This window comes from Ammospiza nelsoni, chromosome Z, assembly GCF_027579445.1.
Source record: "Ammospiza nelsoni isolate bAmmNel1 chromosome Z, bAmmNel1.pri, whole genome shotgun sequence".
Classification (NCBI taxonomy): domain Eukaryota; kingdom Metazoa; phylum Chordata; class Aves; order Passeriformes; family Passerellidae; genus Ammospiza; species Ammospiza nelsoni.
In genome coordinates, this window is record NC_080669.1 from 32,040,001 (window position 1) to 32,062,996 (window position 22,996).

Genomic DNA, 22,996 nt, shown 5'->3' on the forward strand with positions numbered 1-22,996 from the left:
ATCTTTTCCATAACAGCAAAATGAAACAAAACCTATTTAAAGGATATATAAAATATTTGCTTTCTCAAATTGTAGAACAAAATGTCTGCAGTAGATTCAAGACCAGTACTCAAAAAATTCCAGAGACTACATTTCTTAAAAAAAATAAAATTGTGATGCCCAATTCTGTGTTTGTTCTTTAAGCTCAGTCTTATAATTTATATGCATCTGGCTAGTCTTACTTTATTTAGTGAGTTGCACTCTTTACTATTTCTTTATTTCTCTCTCTTATTTAATTACTGATTAATTCAGAAAGAGCTGCTAGTTATCTTTCTTGTTTCAGTATATTTGTATTCCATATGCTAAGTTTACTTTTTTAAACAAAAACTGACTAATTGCATCTTCATGATACCTATTTAGGAAAAAAATCTCAGTGGATCAAAATTTAGCCTTTCCAAAAAAGCAGCATATGTGTTTAGGACACATGACACTTTTAGCCCATTACCTCTTATTTTTGTCTGACCATAGAAAATGCTAGTATTTGAGTATACAATAATCCATCTAATTGAAATTTAAACATTAATCACTGACTTTTATAAAAATCATAGGTATTTTAGCTTCATAAAAATCACAGAAACTTTAGACAGTCTTGCATGGCTGCATTAGGCAGAAGCTTTAATCAGATTGTTTGACCCACCATAGCCACTATGACATAAGCTGAGCCTGACATATACTGAGCTATGAAACAGGCTGAGCCTGCAGCCACTCAACAATTTTATGGAAGAAGGAGGCAAGACAGGGTTCAGAAACATGTCATGTTTTGGTATCCCAGCCACACCTGCTTACAGCAATTGTTTTGGTAAGATATGCTATCCTTCCATGCCAGGCCCTTTCCAGAAATACAAATGCAAAAGCATGGTAGAAGAAGATCCTTCTCAACAAGCCAGTAAATTAGGCAGTAAATTAAACTTGTTTTCTGGGAGATAATTGCAATGTACATTATTCACCTCTTCAATGACCAAGAAGATCAATGGCTTCCTAGCCTCTATCAGCAATGGTGTGGCAAGCAGGACCAGGGCAGTGATTGTCCCCCTGTACTCCACACTGGTGAGGCCGCTCCTCAAATCTTGTGCTCATATTTGAGCTCCTCACTGCAAGGGCATTGCAGTGCTGGAGCCTGTCCAGAGAAGGGCCATGTAGCCGTGCAGGCCTGAGGCAGCAGGGTCTGGAGTCCTTCAGCACTCCAGGCTGAGAGAGCCTGGTGTTTAGCCTGGAGTAGGCTCAGGGGAGACCTCTTTGCAGTCTACAGCTGCCTGAAGGGAGCGTGCAGCCAGGTGGGGGTCGGCCTCTTTTCACATCATAAGGTGCCAGAACAAGAGGGCAGAGCCTCGAGCTGAGGTAGGGGAGGCTCAAGCTGTACACCAGAAGTAATTTCTTCACAGAAAGGGTGATTACAGCGGCAACGGCCTGCGCAAGGACCTGGTGGAGTCACCTTGACAGAGGTTTAAGGAAACACGCAACACGTCGGCGCTGGGCCTCGGACGACCTCCAGACCCGCCGGGCCGGCTGCACCGCCGGGCCCGGCCCTGTCCCGCCCCACCCCGCCCCGCCGGGCGCGGAGGGCGGGCCCGCGCTGCCGGAAGCCTCGCGCGAATCGGGCGCGCCGGGGGAGCAGCGCTGCTTCCGTCGCGCCACAATGGCGAGCTCCGGGCGGCAGGCGGCCCGGCGGTAGCGGGCGGTGAGTGCCCTTCTCTTGGCGGCTGGCGGCGGGCCGAGGCCTTTCCCGGCGGCGGCCTGTGCCCCTCGCTCGCCCCTTTTCCTCCCTCTCTCCCTCCGTACATCTCTGGGTCCTCTCGTGCCTGGCCCTGCCGCCGCCCTTCTGCTCGCGGGCTGTGTCCGGCCGAGGCGGCAGGTTTGGGTTATGCTGCGCCGCAGTCCCTCCACCGGCGTCGGGGCTCGACAGGAGGGGGCTGGGGACTCTTGTTAACCTGTGGGAGGCGAAGGAGGAGCGAGCCGGGAGCTGGAGCGTGGCGGCAAGGGAGCCCTGGCCCGCCTGCCGTAGTGGGTTCCCTGCGCCGGTATCCCAACACCTGCGCCCGGGTCCCGCCGGCAGCCTGGGCGGCGCTGCCCGGTGCTGCAGGCCCCGCTGGCAGCCGTGTCCTGCCCGTCTGCGACGCCGCTGGCCCCCAGGGCAGCCCCCTGCCCACACCAGGCTCGCAGCTCCAGTCGTGGTCGGGAGCTGGAGGCGAACGTAAACTTTGACTTTTCTGTTTCCTTCCCGTGCAGGGACCTGTCGCCATCCAGCCTAGCGGCAGGGTGTGGGCGTTGCTGCTGGGGATGACTCTAAAACAGGCTGGGTTTAGGTCACTCAGGTTTGAAATTCAGGTTTGACAGCGTTTCTTGCCTGAAATGGGAAGCAAGTACACTTCGTGCATTTGAAACTTTTCTTTGCGCTCTTAGCTGGAACAGCTGCATTTCCAGAGATGGACATAACTGGGTAAAATACTGTTCTTTAGGACAGGAATCCTGTTCGTTTTGTTGCTTGTGTGGGACCAAAAAACTACCTTCATTTTAAGAGGGTCATAAACACTAAAAGCCTCGGATCTGTAAAATGCAGACACGGAGATTCTTAAGAGTGCCTTTGTGGCATGTAGAACTTTAAAAAAATTAAAATGTGAAAAATCATGTACCCTACTCCCATATTAATGGCAACAGAAGGACATTTCTATCTGTCCTAAAGACCCTAGGTCCTGGAAAAGTCATAGGCCGTCTCTGCATTTTACAAGCCCCCCTAAGGTGTTAAGACATACTGAGAGAAGAGACCTAGCTGAGTTTTGGAGTGTCTTTTCTTGCCTTGGTTTAATCCAGGGCTTAGATTGTTGAGATTTCCATAGCAGTTAATACACAGTGTTCATTCATTGATTGATTTTAAAATACAGCTTTTAACTTTTTGATTTCTAGGTAGGAATCAATGAATTGAACAGCAATAACCATGGGAGATGCTGCAAAACCTTGCTTTGCCAAACAAAATAAGGAACAGGAAATTTTGCATCCAGAAGAATTAAAAGAAAGACCCTTACAGATAGACTACCAAGTTATGGATGAATATGGAAGTGGCTGTAGCAATAAAATAGATACCAGCCTGCAAAAGAAAAAGGGAACTCCAGGTCATTATGGAAGCAGTCCCAGGCGAGGGCCACGAAGTGTTTTGAGTAGCCCAAATTCGCTTAAAAACACAGCTTACTGTCAAGGGTCAAAGTTAAATGATATCCAAAGAGACCACATGAAGTGGGGATCTGATGATCACCATGGTACTTCTGACACCTGGAGAGAGTACTGTTCTGCTGCCAGGATTCCTGGGCATGGCAGGACAAGAAAGGACTCTTTTCACGAGGTTGAAGGTTCTGGACACAGAAATGTAAGACGACAACTTCAGGAAGATTTAATGAGCAAAGATGTGCCAGACATGCAGAAAGGAAGTTCTGGTAATCACATGTTTCTTTGTTTTGCATAGCTATCCAGTAAAGTAGCTTACTACATGTGTTACTGAAAAGTAAACTTTCAAGATTCACTATTAAAGCAAAAAAGTAGTTTTCTTCTGTCATGTATTGCAAACTATTGACTGCTCTGTACTTTTAGCACTTCAGACAAATTATTACAGCAAATAATATAGAACTTGTTTTATAGATTGTGTTGTCTTTACAGTTTAGCCTGTGAGTGATAGGAGTAAGTAGATTGCAGCATCTGTGTAATGTCCCTGTTTATTGTTTTTCCCATACAATCTGATGAATCTGTCAAGGCTGGTGAGAGATCTTTCAATTAAGCTGATAACAGGGTCAAATTTTTGGAGCTACCGATGAGGTCTTTAACAATGTGTTGGAAGATTGAAAGCAATGACGTGTCAGTATTGTGAGAACTCAATACAGCAATAACATGAGTCTAGTTCTTCATATATATTTAACTTCCCTGTGAGCAGTTGGTATTAATACTCAGAGTACAAACCCAAAGCATTGAAATGTAAGGAACGACAGCCTAAGGGAGGGTGAAGTGATTGATACAATAGTATTTTCATTGAATGCAAGTAAAGCAGAAAAAGGAAGCTTAAAAGAATATAGAGAATATAACTTGTGTGTGATGCTGCTAGCATGGAATGCCAGTTGACAAGAAACCTGTCTTATTTTATTTAAGAGTGGGAGCCAAAGACAATAGTGATCAGACCCTCTGCTGAAAAGAAGAGCTCTGGTTGGTTGACACTAGGAAGTCCAGCAATTAAATGTCCTTTCCTGTGATACTAGCTGTCACTAAAAAGAAACTGCGAACAGGTGTGCCCAGTGTCTCATTGTTAGAAGTAAGCTTCACACAGCTCAACCTCACTTCTCTCATGAGGAGAGAGCAGGATGTTTTCACAAATTTTTTCTTCTGTTAAAGTTTTCTTTAGTTTCTTCTTTTACTGGATGTAATGGACTTTTTTCTGTGAAACTTCAGGAACTCACTGAAATAGATTTTTGGAACCACTGGCAATTATACTTGAAAACTTAAGAGAAGTGAGCTACTGATTACAGGGATGGGCATGTGTCTCTTAAAAGAGGAATTAAAATAATAGGTGTGCAGTTTAAATCTTGGGGTGTCAGTTTTGGAACAAATAATATACTGTAAGCATTTGAAAGGTAACAAAGATAAGAGGTAATAAGTATGCATTTTTTACTAGAGGTATGCCAAGCCCTAATTTATTTATTTAAAATAAACATCAGTCCCCTGTGGACATGGGAAAGGCAGTTGGTAGGTATTGCTTGTACTAGTACTGTACTACTTTGGATACTCTTATGTGACCGTTCTGTAAGTAAACTAGTGGAAAGTTATCTGGATTAAATTAATGTAAGAGACTTGCAGAGCTAATTAGGTAACTATACCCAGAAACTACTAAAGATTTTGTCAGTTAAAGAAAGTAGTGAATGAACATCTAGTGAGTGAGGATTCTATTCCATTCAGTGTTTGTTATACTACTGCAATGATGAATGAAGACAGAGACCTATTAATTGTGTGCTCTGAAAATTGAATATGCTGTGGAGCTGGTAGGAATGGAATGCAGGACAGCAGGAAGGTTAATTAAAATAACTTTGCACAGTTGGAGAAATGACCTACATATAGGATGAAATACAAAGGATATGTAAATGCCATTGTTTCAGGATTATTAGCTGTGCAAATAAAGGAGGAAAAGTTACCATAAAGTATTTTTTTTTTTTGGACAAGGATCTGAAATGATAGTGAATCAGAAGATGATAATGAGTAGTCATTATCATGGGGTTGTGAGGCATGAAAAAAGGCTCACAGTCTGAAGTACCCCTTTTTCTGAGTAGTCCTCCATCTAGTTTTGGCACCCCACTTGTATGAATAAAATGGAAGCTGTGCAAAGAAAAGCAAGAAGGTTGTCAAGATATGTAGGAAACAGAAGCTATTCAAACTGTAAAGAATGCCCAATATTTCTCAAAATGAAGAGGGTAGGGAGGCATAGTAGCAATCGTCTGTGTAGGAAGCTGTAAAAAGCTGATTAGTAAACTATATTGTTTCTTTCCAGTAGATGGGACACAAAGCAATGGGCCTAAAATTGAGCAAGAAAGATTCAGATAAGGAATAAAGGTCAAGTTTCTAAAGGTAAAGCTAGGGAGGTTCTGGAGAGGTTGTCTGGACAGCTCATGGAAAAGATACTTGAAGGCCTTTAAGAACAGGTTAGCTGAGCATTGCTCAGATTTGACAGAGTTTGTTTCATCCTGCTGTGAAGCACAGGCATAGCATAGCTCACCTCTTGAGGTCCCTTCAGAAGTTCTGTGTCAAGTAGCAAAATTACTAAAAATGTTTCTTCTAGCATTTACTTGAAATATTTTGTGCAGTTTTCCTTTTCATTGCCTTCATGTCTTTTGTTTATTGTAGCTCATAAGGAAGTTTACAAAATCTCTGAGACACTGGTCTTTAGTACTTTATTTAATCATTAGCCTGTAATTAGATTGTCACTGTTGTACCTACCAAATATTAGAAGTATTTATTTAGTTTGTAAATTTTTTTAAGTAATTTGTTGGCTAGTGAAACAATTGATAAGTAGGTAGTTGTCACTTGCTTTTCTGTGAAAACATTGATATACCTCCAGGTTCTATCCACACTGATTAGTTACAAAATGCAGTGAAACAGATGTGGCACATCTTAGGAATTTGAGCAGAAATGTTGATGCAGAAATGTAGGATGTGGTGAAGGTTCAGACTTCTATTTCTGCTCCCTGGAGATTCCTTCTACACCCTATTAGGACTAAATTCTCTTTATTGCTGCTTAGCTTGTGCTGCAGCTGAAAGAAAGAAATTATATTACCATCTTTGCCCTGATACTGTTTACACCACTAATACATGCATGCTGCATAGTGAACTGAATCAAATAACTGGTCACAAATACACAACTCTGTTGCTAGCGTTTGCCAATCAGAGACAAAAATTGTGGTCATGAGAAAGAAATTTTTTAAGGTATTTGGAAGAGGAATTTATCTGTTTGGTTTTTCTTTTCTTTTTTTAATTACTACAAATTAAACCCTCAAGCTATGATAAAAGTTTGGGAAAAAGGGAGCTTTAGAAATCCCAGGCATTGGGACGTCCTGTATAGCTGTACAAGTGAAAGGCAAGGTGTGAAAATCTGATGTGTATATTTATTCCTGAGATGATTTTTACAGGGGCCAATAGCAGCTTCTACTTCAAAAATTTGCTTAAAAGTAGAAGTGGTATTTAGCTTAATTTGTTCCAGACCTTTTGCTGTAAACACAACAAGCTTTTAAGCTTTATTATTGTGATAATGATGACAGTTTTGCATGTTTCTTAAAGCAATGTGCACATACTTCGCAAGTCCATTCTTTAGTCTCTTTAGCCAGCAGTGGTGCTTACTTTTTTCCACTTGTTCATTTAATATTGTGAAGGTAGTACTGTTCCATATACTGGTTTAGCTGAAAGACAAATTACATTATCAGTGGTAATAATTCTTTGTTAATAAATTGTCATATATGAGCTAAACCACAACAGTGCCATACCAGAGTGCTGCTAGGTCTTACAAATCATTCAGATTGGACTACACTTTTTAATTCTGTCATACTTGTAGTCTAGCTTATTTGACTGCCAAAACCTAGCCAGGCATCCCAAAATCTTTGGACATACTCTGTATTTTCCATGTAATGACATACAGGTGTATCTATTGCATTTAGTTCTATTCCCTTTTTTGGCCAGTTTTAGCAGAGGTGTCTAAATAAGGGAATTTTCTTCAGTGGAACAAATAAATTAATTTATTTGTCGTTTGGGACAAAGGTCCTGTAGATTGTGATACTAATATACACTTATCATTATCCAACTTGCACAGGACAAATTGTGAAACCAAACCAGGTAGGTGAATTGTGCTTTCTTTGACTCTCAAGTTAGGAATTAAGAAAAAAAAAAAAAATTAAATGCTGTGTGGCAGTTTGCAGTTATTTGACGTGTTTGCTCTCATAATTCTCTATAAGAAATGAAGAAGCTTAGAAAACCAAGAAGACTGAGAAGAACTAGAAAAGATGAGTGCGATCACAATGAAATGGAAGATCGAGTCATAGATGAATCTGTGCTGTCAGCAAAAGAACTTCTGGGACTGCAGCAAGCTGAAGAACGCTTGAAGCGAGACTACATTTATAGACTGAAGAAGGTGCTGCTCTCTTTACTTGGACAGATAGACCTCTCCTATTTTTTTGTACTTTTGTGTATTCTAGATGGTACACTTTGAGCAATATCTGTGGTTGTAGCTAGAAAGTTTAGCTACAGAATTTAAGTAACGATATTGCTGTTAATGAGTGGTAGAAAGAGGAGGGTTTTTCTTTTGGGTTTTTGTGCTAAAACATTGGTAACAGTTCAAACTCAAAAAAATGACTGCTCCTTTAGTTCTTGAAATGACATCAGATCTTAATTAAATTGCTGGACTAGTTGTTTCTTCAATTAATATATTCTTCCATGGGCATTTAGTATTTTCTCCTCTAAAAGATAAGATGTTGGGTGTGATTGACATGATATAATTCTTCTGACATTACATTTGATGTGCAAACTTTTTGATGGCAAATAACAAGTGAAGAAAGCTAAAGTGAGTGAGTATATGTTTCAGAGTTAATCCATTGAACTTAGCAAGAGTACTGAATGAAGTGAAAATAATACTTTTATATATATTTTAAGGGTGTTTTTTTACTGTCTTTATTTTAGCAACCTCGAAGCTACCCATCAGCAAAATATACCTGCAAGTTGTGTGACGTTCTGATTGAGTCAGTGGCTTTTGCTCATAAGCATATTAAAGAAAAAAGACACAAGAAAAGCTTAAAGGTGAGTTTAGAACAAGAAAAAAGTATAAACTATAGTTTAATGAAACCTTCCTTGTGCCATTAAAAATTGTGAAACTGCACTACTTTTAAAACCATTCCACATTCAGTTTTTACCTTGTTTCAATCTTTTTAAAATCTATTGTATAGTGATACTAATGAAAATAATAAGCTTGAGACCTGGACTTCGCAATGAGCAGTAGGAATAAGCAAATATAGTTGGTATGGAAGAATTAGAAGTTATAACCTATATGTGAGAATTAATATTTCAGTTCAGAAATACTGCAAAAATGAAGCACCTGTGGAATATTACAGATTTATTTATATGTAAAGGAAATAGGTTTGTTTTGAGCATAAGCTTCAAAATAACTTCCAGCATAACATCAATTTTACCTTTTTTTTTAACATCTTCTACTTTTTTGCTTGAAGTGGACAAAATATGTCTTATGCAGATTTTCTGTTTCTTCCTCTTGAGCTCCTGCCTTTTCACACTTCATAGGTGATGAAAGAATTGGTGATTTTTTTTTTAAATGTGCTAAGTACATGTATATATATCTCTGAATGTTACTGAAGTCTCCTGGAGTATCAGATTCTTTATTGCTTCCAATTATCTACATTACCTGGAAAATTCGTGGTGGTAGTATTACATGGGATGAGTTGTTGGCATTCATTTTAGTATGTAAAGCAACTCATGAAACTCATTAAAACATTGGTCTTATCTTGAAAGGAAAAGCAAGAAGAAGAACTGCTGACTGCTCTTCCTCCTCCAACGCCTTCCCAGATACAAGCTATCGGTGTTGCTATTGAAAATGTTGTGCAGGAGTTTGGCTTAAGTAATGAAGATCTAGAAGAAAGGCTTAACATTAAAACAATTATGGAAAACTTGCTGCGTCAAAAATTGCCAGGTATTATTTGCAATATGCCAACTTATTAAAAACAAAATAACAACAAAAACTGAACAGAAGGGAAATCGACCAAAAAAAAAATCCCCAACAGCTTATGAAATGAAAACTGAATTAAAAACCCTGACTCTCTAAATTCTAAAACAGCATGTTTAGTTACTAGTCAGTTGAACAACTTGATGTAGCAATATAAATCTGTTCCAGAATTAAATTACAATGGTCTTCATGGCCCAAACAGGCCTGTAGTAAAAAGCGAAGACAAAAAGGATGTGGGAAGGATTTGACCTTCATGATAAGCCTTTACCAACAACAGCACTGGAGGCAGGATTTAGTAACAGTTCAGGGCTGCTGAAGACCTTTTTTCTTTTCCTGTGCTTACCAAAACCAGGCGTAGGTTTAAGATCTATTAGCAGTGCTGTAAGTAGCTACAGACTTAGAGTTAGGCATAGTGTAAATGAAGTATAATTCTTTTTGTTGCAGAGTGTTCATTAAGATTGTATGGCTCCTCCTATAGCAGATTTGGCTTCAAAACTTCAGACTTAAACATAGATACCCAGTTTCCTGCCAATGTAAGTAAGGCCGTTTTATTAAGTATGTGTTAGTGGTTTTGAATGTGTTTTTTTGGTGTTTTGCATCTTCATGTAGACTATATTGTAAATATATTTTTATAGTGTGGTAGTAACACTTTTTATAAAAGCCCCTTGGGTAAGATAGAGGCAGTCTGGTCTTAAAATAACATTCTTCATAGAGCAGTAGTCATCAGGCAGTGTAATACATCTTTGTGTTTTGTTGAAACTTCTTCTGAAAACACCTAAAACATCTGTACTCTAGCAGTCCTCTGAGACAGATGATTATTTGTATTTTCTAACAGCTGGAAAAAATAACACTTCTGTGATCTTGTTTCAGTACTGCTCCTGGTTTTGTATTGATATATTCACATATGCACATTTTGACTGCTAGATCATATCTGAGCCATGAAACCTCATGGTTATTTGTATGTGGAGTAATTTAATGTTTTTATTTGTCATGTTAATTTTTTTTATGTGTCTTTGTGCTTGAACATTGAAAAGGAATTAAGGACATGATTCCATACTTAAACTTACTCCTTCTGTAGTTGATTTGGCAGTCACATTGTTAGAATTTAACATTTCCTTTAGGAAACCAAGAATGACCTAAGTTCATAAAGTGCATAGAATTCTAAAAAGCCATAATTCCAGTCTTTAACATGATGTAAGTCCACTGTGTCAGAATTCAGTCATATTTAGGCACACTGAAACAATAATTCTGTTGGTAGGGGTTTTCTTACCATAACCAAGTCTTTGATAGAGGTAAAAATAACTTCAGGAACAATTTCCTTCAAAGCAAGCAGAGCTCCTGTTCCTTTTGATACAACTTAATAATAGTGAAGTACACGTAGAGGTGGTTTTAAATTTGAGCTGTAGAAAATCACTTTCTTGACAGGTGGTTGATACAAAACCAGCTTTATTCCTTTCATTGACAGATGACTCAACCAGATGTTCTCTTACTTGTGCAAGAAAGTCTCCAGAACAGTGGTAAGAAAAAATTGCCTTCTCAATTTCATTAAACTATTCCTGTTCAGTATTGTTGAATTTCACCTCTGCTGAACAGGTATATCACATGCTATCCGTTTTTTAGAAAGATATGAGACTGACTAATACTGCAGAAAAGAATACATTATGAAAACTACTTTTGGTTTGACATTCAGTATTACAAGGGCTGAAGTCCTCTTATTTTTGATGATGTGAGACATTTCTAGGGAGGCTTTCTTCTACATTATGAGTGAAGATGTCATTACACATGAGGTAGACTCTGCTGCCCACGTGCTCTATTAGCCATGCCTAGTACAGAAAGCAGCCAAAGTTCTTTAACATACGTAACAGAAACCCAGTAATGTACTTTCACATTGTGGTCTCTCTTCCTGTAATTACCTGCACGTGTCTGTCAGTGCACATGATGGCCTTGATGACATACAGGCACAAGGGTTTTTTTCCGATAGCTTTGCGCATTAATACAAGGAAGTAAAGTTTAAGATCCTTTAAGAAACTGCATTAACTCAAACCAATTCAAGCATATGCAGACAAGAAAAAAATGAAATGTTGGGCAGGGGGAAAGAAAACTCTATTATTTTTAAATGCAGATTGCAAAAAGTAGCTTCACTGTTTTCTTGCCTTGCTTTAGGCCCACAGTTGGGGAACCACACCATATGATTCAAAATATGTCTCTTTACTGATCCAGATTTTTGCAGTGGCATCCCCACCATCATTGTATGTGCATTTTATTATCTGGACCATTAAGGTCTTTGACAATGGGGTTATTTTAAAATTTCATTCGAGGAAGAAGACCCAGATCTCATAAGAAATTAGGATCACTGTTATGTCACAAAAGCAACTAATATTTGCATTAACATGTTGTGCAGAGTCTTCTCTCTGAGTGAGAAGATACAAGAATAGAGTATTAAGTGTTTGACGTACCTCAGTTGCAAAAGCAAGATAATTTTCAGTGAAATTAGGTGTCCAGTTGGCTAAGTAATACCACAAAAATATTGTCATTTCAGAATTTTTGAGTAAAATATCTAAAATTGTTTGACAGTTTCCTCCCCTCCTGGCCCAGTGAAACCGTAGTTTATCAAAAAATAAGTCTAGTTTGGATCAAATCAGCATCACTAAGAGAAGGGACTAGGGGGGCTGACAGCTGAATGATATAAAGAATAAGGAAAAAAAGAGAAAAAGCATAGCAAAAGGATATCATGTAGGAAAGCCCATTCTATATTTACATAAAAGATTGTCAGATAACCAGGGGAAAAAGTTACTTTCCATATAGAAGTGATGTAACACTGGGGTTTTTTTCATTTTTCACTCTAATATTGTTCCATAGTTGTTGTAGGTCTCTCTGCATGCCTCAATTACTGAAGCCACCGCTTAACCAAAATATACCTCCTTAATTTTACCTACTGTATATATACGAATTTTGTTAAGTATTTTCCTAACAGTCTTTCACGTATAGACCATATTCTTCTTATCCCATGTACTTTATTTTTCTCAATATTAGTCATTATATTAGAAGCTGAAATTCTGCCTGTACTCCTCTAGTTTCATCCAGTTCAACGTATTTTTTATCACATCATGCTTAATGTGGCTTCTTCTTTTTCTTTTTCCCATTTAGAATCTTTTACGGAAGTTGATGCAGATTTCCATGCTAGAGTACCAGTGGTGGTGTGCAGAGAAAAGCAAAGGTCTCGGTTGTCACTTTGTGTGTTCTAATAGTATATAGCAATGTAAATTATGTTACCACCTGATAAATGACTTTTCTGTACTAAATTATTACAGTTCCATGGATCTTGAAACACAAACTAACACTCATGGGCAAGTCATTCCTAGCCTAGAATAAGAGGGTAAGGGTTGTTCTGTCCTCAGCTGTGTATTTCCCAACCCCTTCAACCATTATGGCTTCCAGCATGTACCCTTACCCTTCCATTTGGGATTATTGCTTAAGCAGAAACTTTCCTTTCTTATAGGTAGAGTAGATACCATATTAAATTATAGATTTCTGTAAGGATAGGAACAGTTTGCTTAGCTTCGCTTGTATTTTGAGAAAAGTGAAAAATATTTTATTTTGCCCATTTGATGAATGTCAATTAAGATTCATGAAACATTCTGTAAACAGCTACTAATAAAAATATTACCAGTTATTTGGTGCTACCTTGACTTTTCAGTGTTTAAAAATATTTTATGTTGTGTGAAAACAGCATAGAAACTGTTTGATGGTGGGAGTGGTGTGGGAAGACATTTTTGTTTCATGAAGGAAATGAATACTGTAACTTTTTCAATTCAGTAAATTAATATTAGAAAAATACATAAATTTGAATTGTATCTTAAAACACTTGTACAGAAAATTATAATAATATATTCTTAACCTAATTATAAATCTAATTAGTATTGCATGCTGCTTTTCATGCAGAGATGCTGTCTTTGAGAGGCTGTCAAGTCTTTCCCTACAGCCTTCTGCTACACTGTTCTGTGAGGTGTTTTCTGACCTATGGGTGTTACAAAACCTTAAAGATCTTTCATTTCTTTTTGGATTTTAGTGGCCTTATTTGTAAAGTGAGTGCAGGGAATGAGAATGCTTGTCTGACAACAAACCATTTGGCTACACTTGGAAAGCTGGAACCTACTATCGTACCTTTAGTGATTGCCTTCAGGTACTGGGCAAAGGTGAGAGTCATTTGTACTCCCTTATCTGTGAATAAATAGTGAATTAACTTTGATATTGTGCCTGTAGTTATGGTTTAGAAAATGATTGTTGAAACAGCCCTTGGAAAACAGTTAAAATAAGGACATAAGTTTTAATAAATCAATAATAGTATAATTTATAAAATCTACATTTTTGTGTGATAGTGTTCTAGTAAATTTCAAAAATGGAATTTTAAGCTTCATTCAGTGGAATACAGACTGTAAGTATACTGCTCCATTACCAGACTAGTCAGAGGAATGTATATGAGATGGAATTGCTAGTTTCTCATAATCTTAATCCATCATGAAAAAAAAGAAAAACTGTTTGTCTCTATTGTAGATGAAAACAACCTTGGGAATTAACATAACTTTTGAAATTTATGTGTCTGCAATTAAAATATCAAAAATTGAAATACTACTGTATCTATGCAGAAGGAGCTATCATTTTTTGCAAATGTGGTCTATGTTGTCTGTTTTGCCAGTCTGTGTCCTATGGGTCTTGCACCGAAAATGTTATGGTAGCATGGTGTACCATAACTGCAGTAAATATGCAGGCCTTGAGAAAAAAATTGCATTGGTAAGAGCTCAGAGATATCTGAGTTTCTGTAGTATTCAATTTGACTTCTGAACAGTAATTAAAACAATATTTTTCATAGTATCACTTGAAGCTTTAATGTCTGTACAATTTGTTTTTACAGTTATGCTGTATTGATCGTCCTGAAGAGGGAGGCTTGTCACCCTATGTGTTCGCTTTAATGGTTATTTTCTTTCTACAACAGAGGAAAGAGCCCTTTCTGCCAGTCTATTTGGGATCATGGGTATGTGTATTAATACACTGAATAGTATAAATGGGAGGATCAGTTGCCTGTGGTGGTATATTATCTGTCAGTTCTATGCTCCTCTGAGCAAGCCATAAGCAAGCCATTTCTGCAGGTTTTAAGAGTGTGAATTCATGTGTGAATTCATCCTCTTTCAATGGCTACACTTAACATTATTATGCCTGACTGTAAGTTTGCATTTCACAATCCTAGTCACTGGATTAAGTGCTCTGTTGCCCCTTCTGTGAATAAGGGGAGGTGGGCATTGAATAATGCATTTTACAACAATTTACTTCCTCATTTTTTTCAGCCTTTCCTCCAGACTGTTGAGAACTCAATCTACATACCTACATCCCAAAACAACATCTTGGAATTTGCCATCTAATTCTCCAAAAATTAGCCCATGGTTGGGGAACACACTGGTGCACTGATACCATCAGAAGGGATCACATTAGGAGTTTACAGCATATATTTCTTTGGTTTAGAAACCAAAATGCATCTTGATGTCAGGAGTTGTATTATGGATGCCAATAATGAATCCAATTCTGGATTATGGATTGACATCCGTAATACAACTCCAATAATTCAATTCTAATAATTGAATTCCAATTCAATTATATTCATTGCACCCATTTTTATACTTACAGTCTCTTGTTATGTTCAGCACACATGTTCCATTTCCTGTAACTAATTACAAGAACCTTTCAGTTGGCAATTATATCTACTACGTTCCTGACTCATTCAAAAGCACGTGCACTTTCTGAACTGGATGAGAAAAATGTCCTGTTGTATATGGCCATATAATTATAAGATACATATTTATGCTTGTCTAATGTGCAAAGAAATGGTTACATGACACAGAATTTTCTGGCCAATCAGTTCCAGTGTTTGGTCACCCACACAGTACATGGCCACAAGTTCTTCCTCATACTCAGGTGGAACATCTTGCATCAGTTTCTGCCCCTGCCTCTTGTCCTGCTCAGAACCACCTGGATCCATCCTCTTGACACCCTTCCTTCCCTCAGATATTGATGAGGTTCTCTCTCAGTTACCTCTTCTCAAGACTGAACAAGCCCAGTTTCCTCAGCCTTTCCTAAGTGAGGGGCTCCAGTCGTTTAATTATCTTTATAGCCCTTTGCTAGACCCACTTCAGGAGCTCCATGTCCCTCTTGCCCTGAGGAGCCCAGAACTGGACACAGCTCCAGTTGTGCCTCACCAGGGCTGAGTAGAAGGACAGGATCACCCCCCTCACCCTGCTGGCAATGCTTTTCCTAATGCATCCCAAGACACCATTGCCCTTCCTGGCCACCAGGACACACTGCTGGCTCATGGACAGCTTGCTGTCTACCTGGACCTTCAGGTCCTTCTCCTCAGAGCTGCTTTCCAGTAATTCAGCTCCCAGCCTGTGCTGATTCCTGGGGTTATTCCTCCCAAGGTGCAGGATCCTGCTTTTGCTTTGGTTGGATTTCAGACAGTTCTTTGCCCATCTCTCCATCCTGTCAAGGCTGCACTCTGGGGTATTGGCCGCTGCTCCCAGCTTTGTGTGATCATGACCTGCTGAGGAGGCCTCTGTCTCTTTGTTTCAGTCACTGCTGAACAAATTAAACAACACAGCCCAGTGTTGACCTTTGTAGGACGCCCCTAATGACAAGCCCGTGTTTAGACCCCATGCCACTGATTACAACCCTCTGGGATCTGCCATTCATCCAGTTTTCAGTCCACCTCACTGTCTGTATTTCCTGAGTTGTGGACACCAGCACACTCTTCCAAGAACACTGAGCTCTTGGGAGTTTTTTTGTAGAGAAGTATGAGGACAAGAGAGGAAAAGGTTGGGGCATATTCTAGATGTGGAGCAGCTGTTTTTAAACTTCGGTCTACTGCAGTGTGGGGACTAAAATTTAAAGTTCACATGATGTTTAGCTCTGTGTTTCTTTTTTTGTTTCCTCTAGATTGGAGGATTCTCATTAAACAAATTAACTAATTTTCATCTGAGAGAAGTCAAGAATGATGCTGTGGTTTGGGAGCATAACTCCACTGATGAATCTGATTTGCCACAAGAAACTTCCCCTAGAAGGGGCAAGGTCTGAACTTCTAAATTTGTTTCTGTAGTAGTCTAGCAGACACTGCTGTTCTCAGAAAAGAACAACCCTCTATTTCAGTTTTGTGCTTATGTTTCAAAACCATTAGCTGAATTAAGAGATTGAGAATCTGCTTGCTTCAAGGTCTGTTGTGCTGAGCTCTTGGTGCTAAAGAGCTGGCAGGAAAATAGATATAATTTCAAACTCTTTGATAAGACCTTGAATTTTAATCTATTCGGGAGAATCTAGTTTACAGAGTTGGAGCAGTTTTATCTTGGAATTAGATTAAGCATATGAAAAATATTTTGTCTTTGCTTTGAACTGTTCTTACAAATTATTCCTCTTATAATAACTTTGTAAGAAACAGTATCACAATTATTGCATGTTGTGAGAGTTAAAAATTCAGCCTAGACTTGGCTGAAAAATAGGCTGTATAATCCATTCTGTCCTGTGACATGAGATACGCTTCTTTCTTTGAAATCTATGAATTATGGCATAAACACTTAAAGAAGCAATTTTTATTAATCACTGATGCTACTCTTTACCATTGCTGCACTCTTCCATTTTGAAGCTTTATACTGTGTCTTCCAATTCTTTAATTGCAGTTTTTATTGCAATTGCAGGAGTCAAGAACCAATGATAAATTCTGCCACAGTAGATTGCAGATGACATAAAGGAAGCGTAGCAGTGAAACAGTTAAACACCTGTGTACTAAATATTATTTAAAGTTTTCTTCTGTAATTGACAGGTTCCCTTAGTGTTTGATGTAGGTCAGCAGTGTTCAGCACCTATTGGTCAGCTGTGGCTTGAACTGCTTCGTTTCTATGCTTTGGAGTTCAATATGGCTGATTTGGTTATTAGCATTCGACTCAAGGAACCAGTGTCTCGTGAATTAAAGGACTGGCCTAAAAAGCGCATTGCTGTGGAAGGTATATAAATATCTCTCAACAAATTTCAAAGAATTGTAACTTAATTTTTATAAGGTGCTGACTTGGTTGTTAATGTTGAGTGTTACAACTTAGAAATTTTTAATATTGGACTGGTTAGAATATTTTTTTAAAACATCTATTTGATATTTCTATTGAGTATTATTTTAAACATTATCAGAACTAATTAAGTGAACTAAAAGATTGTTTTCAGCACAATTTGTAGATCTTGTGTCTCTACTGTCTCTACACAATGTTTAAGAGTTACTAGCAATTCAGTCTGTGTAAGAATGTAAGTGTATTCTTCTTTTAAGAAATTAACTCTTTCACTGGTGGCTCACTTCTTCTTTTTACTAGACCCATTTTCAGTCAAAAGGAATGTGGCAAGAACTTTGAACAGCCAGCTAGTGTATGCGTATGTTCTTCACTGTCTGAGAGCAACTTACAAGTATTTTGCCTTGCCTCACAAAAAAAGTGCAAAATGGGGCAAAATACCCTCTTCAAATGCAGATGAAGAGAAATCTCAAATGCTGGACTATGGAAAAGATGCTATAAAGCATGAAGATTCTGACTTGCAAAACTTGGTTGGTAGAACAAACACAGCCATAATAGAAGATAGCATAACAGAGGATACACCTATTCCCAGGGAACATAAAATTGGTCCTTCAAAACTGTGTGATGGCTCAGAAAGTTTCACAGAAGAAGAATTGGCTGATGATATAAGTAATCTGGGAATTACCCATGAAGACTCAGACTGCATAATTGAGGAAGTTATTTCTGGAGATAATGAGGATTTTAAACCTAGTTGTGAAGAGACAGAGAGTGAAAATGAAGATGAAGAAGAGGAGGAAGAGGAAGAACATGAACAACAAAAAAGACAATGGCATACTATTTTGGCTGCTGAGCAGAGAATTGATGAAGACAGTGACAGTGGAGAACTCCCTGTTATGTTGAATGAGCATGAACTAGATACATGTAGGATTTCAGACTTTAAAGGTTTTCAACACACTGCACTTACAGAGAGTGATGAATTTGGCTTGGAGTGCAGTGGTATAACAGATGATAAGATCGACATTGATGAGTATAGTAGCACTGAAGGTACTGATGAGTTGGATGAATCCCCACAAAAATTCCTATGTTCAGCACAGAGTCAGATATCCCAAATGATTAACTCAGATTATGAAGAGGAAGAAGAGGAAGCACAAACTCTTCTAAACCAGAGAGAATGCAGTGCTACCATTAGAGCTGGAGCTGAACTAGATAACACATATACAGGAGATGATGATGCAGTGTCAGAAGATGATTTTTCCATCCCCAGTAAATATGAAAAAAAACAATTCAAAGAAAGTGTAGGTGGACCTCTGAGGAACAATTTGAGTCAAGAATATCATACTGAGAAGGGAAGCCATTCTGAAGAGACCACAGCAGTAGAGCAGTGCTTAGAATCTGAACTTTTTTATGAATTCAGTAAACAAGCATTTACAAAGGGCAAGGTAAGCAAGCTGTATCAGAGCATAAACATATTGCTTGTGTTCTGTTAGAAGTTATATGAAAGTGTTGCTCCAATTTATTAAAGTACCATAGTTTTTAAAACTAATCTTTCTTCTTGTTCATGCAGTCTCCTACAGTAGTATGTAGCTTGTGCAAACGGGAAGGTCATTTAAAGAATGATTGTCCAGAAGACTTCAAGAAAATTGAGCTTGACCCACTGCCACCACTGCCACCCAAGTTTTCAGTTATTCTAGATGAAGTTTGTGTCCAGTGTTACCGTAAGTTTTTTCCTTTGAATATTGTGCCATAGAAAAAGAATCTGAAAAAAAAAACGTAATGCCCACAGACTAGTAGTGTTATAAGGTGAGAGTTTATTTCCTACATTGCCTCCAACTCTTAGATACAATTCTACAATTTGGCTTAATGGTAATGGCTCTTAAAGAGCTGCTGAGTAGTTTTTATCTAGAGAACTAGAAAGTGTTTAGATTTTTCTTCCAACTGGTTGGTTGATTACTCATACAGGAAAATACATTTTCTGAAAATCTAATTTTGGGTGGAGTTTTTGACTGATGCTTTTGTATTTGTCTGATTTGAATTATGTTGACTGTTCCTTAACTTGTAGTTTTCATAAAAAAACACTTCAGTATTCTAGAAAAAATTGTGAAAAAATACAGTTTTGTAACATTTCTCCACTTTTGTTCTTTTCAGAGTGACCCAACTTTCCTCCTTTCTCTCTCGCCATTTCTGACCAGACAAAATGCATTATTTGTCTAATTAATGTTTTTCTTTGAGCAGGTATTTCTCTTCTACTTCATCCTTGCTTTCTTTCCTTCACATGTGAATTTTCTCTTTCCCTTCCCCTGCCCCACTGTAAACCCCTCTCTATTTTCACTTGAATCTTTGCTCTTCGTGAAAAGTAGTTGCCTAAATTGTTGTCTTTTTTTGTTCTTTTTTTAAAGATGATTTTGCTCCAAATATAGTAGAAGATCATGCTCGAGAGCATATAAGACAAAGCTTGGAAATGTTCATTAGACAGGATTTCCCAGGTAATTAGGCCATTTTATCTTTGTGTTTATATTTTTGATTGTTCATACTTGAGTGTTTTCCAAGAAAACATAATTTCAATACAACAAACATTTTAGTTTTGAATATTTAACCCATATTGTTGCTTAGCATTGGAATGCTTCATTACATTAATTTTTGTTCTAAGTCTTTTCAGGCTTTTTTAAATTTGAACTTCTTCATTTATTCATATATAGCACACATTACTAGGAAGGAACAACAGCAAGTTAAGGAAGAAACAATCCAAGCAGAAGTGGAATAGTTTTACATTTGTTATTTTAACTATTAATCAAACTTATTTTTGTAACTGCTCTTACAAATAACAAGGTTATTTTAGTACTTCCTACTGAAACTTACTGGCCTTGGAATATTTTAAAATATAGCCACAAGATCTGGCCTGTTCACAGAACCGAGGCATTTGATTTGTTTTTCCTTTGTTTTTTTCTGGAGTTCTTACCTGTAACACCTGAACTTCAGTTCATGGTCTTTTAAAATTCAAAAAAATTTTTTTTTGGCTGGAGCCAGGTATATCCCATCCCCTGAGAATCTCTGTACAAAACATTTTTCAGTCAGATGTCAGCTTGAACCTGCATGCTGATGATTTAATTACTGGAAAGCCTGACTTGTTTCTGGATTTGTCAGACTGCTTATTTAAATCAATAATAGTAGATATTCTTTTCTCATAAGCAATGTTAATCAGAAAGTTTTCATGTACTACAGAAATACAATGTTTTCTTGCCTGTATTAGAATACATGCAGTGGTTTGCAGCTACATACAATTTGAGATTCTGTGTTATATATAATTTGATAATTTTTGTTGATATATATGGCCGTAATATAACCCATGCCTTACAGGAACCAAGCTGGATTTGTTTGGCTCCTCAAAAAATGGCTTTGGCTTCAAACAAAGTGATCTTGATATCTGTATGACAATAGATGGTCTGGAAACTGCTGAGGTAGGTTCAGATTTTGGTTTGTGGTTATATAAATGCAGAATTTTCTTATATTGTGTATTTAGCATAACCAATTCATTATTTTATAAAGGTTTTAATATTAGAAGGAAATACTAAGGTACCACTGAGGCAGATTATTTTGGGGGTGTTTACTGTTGCCCTAGGGAGGAGTATAAGAATGAAGTAGCTAGTTTTCTCCCACATTCTGCATTTCTAGCTTTATTTGTGCAGATAAGTAACATTCTTGATTGCATGAACTACTGGAATGCAAAAAATGGAAGAGCATATCAGTCTCCTTTCATGCCGAATATCAGCTTTTGAAAAGTTTCCATTATTACATTATCAGCTGTTGATTTTACATATGCCATTTTGAAATGATTTCTTGTATTCGCATAATTCTGTATAACATGAAACATCTGATTATACAGCTTTAAGCTTAAGGGCACATAATAAAAGGTTGCCTGAAATACTTGCAGCAGATAGAGCTTTCAGCTTTTTTTCTTAATGTCTTAGGGACTCGATTGCATCAGAATCATTGAAGATTTAGCAAAAGTTCTCAAGAAACAGTCAGGTAATTTTCTGGAAAATTAAAATAAGTTATTATGGTTTCGTTACTTCATTTGCTGTAGTGGTAGGATTTTGGGGCACTGTGGGTGAAAATCATTAAGATACAAATAACATAAAAGAGTTTGTTAGTAAGAGTGAGGTTGAATATTGTGAACATTTGGATTTACTTTTGTTTGTATATATAGGTATTCAAGGTTATTATGTTATTGGACCACATCTGATCTGGACAGATAGTATGTTTTTAATTTACACGCATAAAAATAATGATTTAAGACTTGAGGCTTCAGTTTAATAATTATGTACTTGTCTGTGAAGTTGATAGTAAAAGATATTCTGATACAAGTCTGCAGTGTGAATCTTGTTTTTTTCTACAAGAAATCATGAATTTTATAGTGCTCATTTTGTTGTATCTCCAATGAGTTGAAATGAACTGTCATTTATGTCTTAAGCTTATTTTTCTATAAACAAATTCTACACTCTTATTTAGACTGCTATTTATTTTTTGAGGGGGCTAAACATAAATTTATATAAACTATGTTTATCAGATTGATGATATTTGATAAATTTCTGAAATCGGTGTTAAAATGTAACTGAAATACACAAATTTGGTGTCAACTAAGATTTTCTTTTGTAGCCTTTTGGCTACAGCTGGAAGTTAAGTGATACTGTGTAGGACTGTATTGTAGCCATTCAGTAATAAAACATTTCATCCTAGGTTTAAGAAATGTCTTGCCTATAACAACTGCTAAAGTCCCAATTGTCAAATTTTTCCATGTCAGAAGTGGTCTTGAAGTAGACATCAGTTTATATAATACTCTGGTAAGGTTACCTCCTTTTTTATTTTATGTTGTGTAACAAAAAACTGAGAATCTGTTTCTTGAGACTGAAGTGATTGTTTGATTGAGTTTCAAAAAGCAGCTGTTTCCAATTACCTGTTGCAGTTTGATGTTTCAAAGAAACCTTTTTGGTTTTGTTTGTTTGACTATGAGTGAGTCAGCTGCACAGTTGTCATTTCAGAGTTGTCCTTCCTGAGAAAATCTATTAGTAATAGTAAGAAACAGTGGTTTAAGTATTTTAAGTCTTTCTCAAATGAGAGTCAAAATAAACTAACTTAAGATTTTTTAGACGACTTAGCATCATGGCTCTTGCTTAGCCGTGAGAACTGAAAGAGTAATTTTGAACCCAGCTTGCCTGAACTGTAACATATTAGAAAGTAAAAAGAAAAACAAAACCAAACCACACACAAAACCAATCCATGTGTTCTTGGCCAAACTTTTTAAAAACAGAAACAGCAAAGGAAAGTTAAGCCGTAGAGACAATTTTTAGGCTTTCTGACAGTTTTTTTATGAGCTCAGAGGGAGTCTTGAGGAGGACAACCACTAAGTGTGAAAGTGTTCTCCTTGAAGTTATGCTTTCATATGTGTCCGTTGGTAACTCTCACACATCTGGACTGAAATCTCTGGGTTCAAGTAGTTACCTTCTACCAAATATTTTGAAACTGTAGTAGGAGATTAATGCTTCTTGTTTTGAAGTCTTATTCTGTGAATGCTACTTTGTACCACTTCCATACAGATCAAGGAAGTTGATAGGCTTTTAAAAGAATGGGTGATA

At 37.5% G+C, this 22,996-nt stretch overlaps 1 protein-coding gene across 3 annotated transcripts in view; it reads left to right on the forward strand.

Annotated features, from left to right (window-relative positions):
* The first annotated feature begins 1,692 nt into the window (after positions 1–1,692).
* TUT7 (terminal uridylyl transferase 7) overlaps positions 1,693–22,996 on the forward strand; it is a 32,528-nt gene continuing 11,224 nt past the window's right edge. For 2 of the 3 annotated variants that reach the window (XM_059492493.1, XM_059492496.1), the window contains exons 1-18: positions 1,693–1,717; positions 2,941–3,464; positions 7,505–7,680; positions 8,226–8,342; positions 9,066–9,243; positions 9,721–9,809; positions 10,742–10,793; positions 12,424–12,493; positions 13,346–13,472; positions 14,189–14,308; positions 16,258–16,389; positions 17,135–17,315; positions 17,670–18,805; positions 18,931–19,081; positions 19,763–19,849; positions 20,721–20,821; positions 21,332–21,389; positions 22,101–22,204. In XM_059492493.1, coding sequence (XP_059348476.1) covers positions 2,972–3,464; positions 7,505–7,680; positions 8,226–8,342; positions 9,066–9,243; positions 9,721–9,809; positions 10,742–10,793; positions 12,424–12,493; positions 13,346–13,472; positions 14,189–14,308; positions 16,258–16,389; positions 17,135–17,315; positions 17,670–18,805; positions 18,931–19,081; positions 19,763–19,849; positions 20,721–20,821; positions 21,332–21,389; positions 22,101–22,204 — 3,372 coding nt within the window. In that variant the 5' untranslated portion in view covers positions 1,693–1,717; positions 2,941–2,971. Of the gene's footprint in view, positions 1,718–2,399; positions 2,477–2,940; positions 3,465–7,504; positions 7,681–8,225; positions 8,343–9,065; positions 9,244–9,720; positions 9,810–10,741; positions 10,794–12,423; positions 12,494–13,345; positions 13,473–14,188; positions 14,309–16,257; positions 16,390–17,134; positions 17,316–17,669; positions 18,806–18,930; positions 19,082–19,762; positions 19,850–20,720; positions 20,822–21,331; positions 21,390–22,100; positions 22,205–22,996 lie in introns of those variants that run through there. The other variant, XM_059492495.1, reaches the window with a different exon arrangement.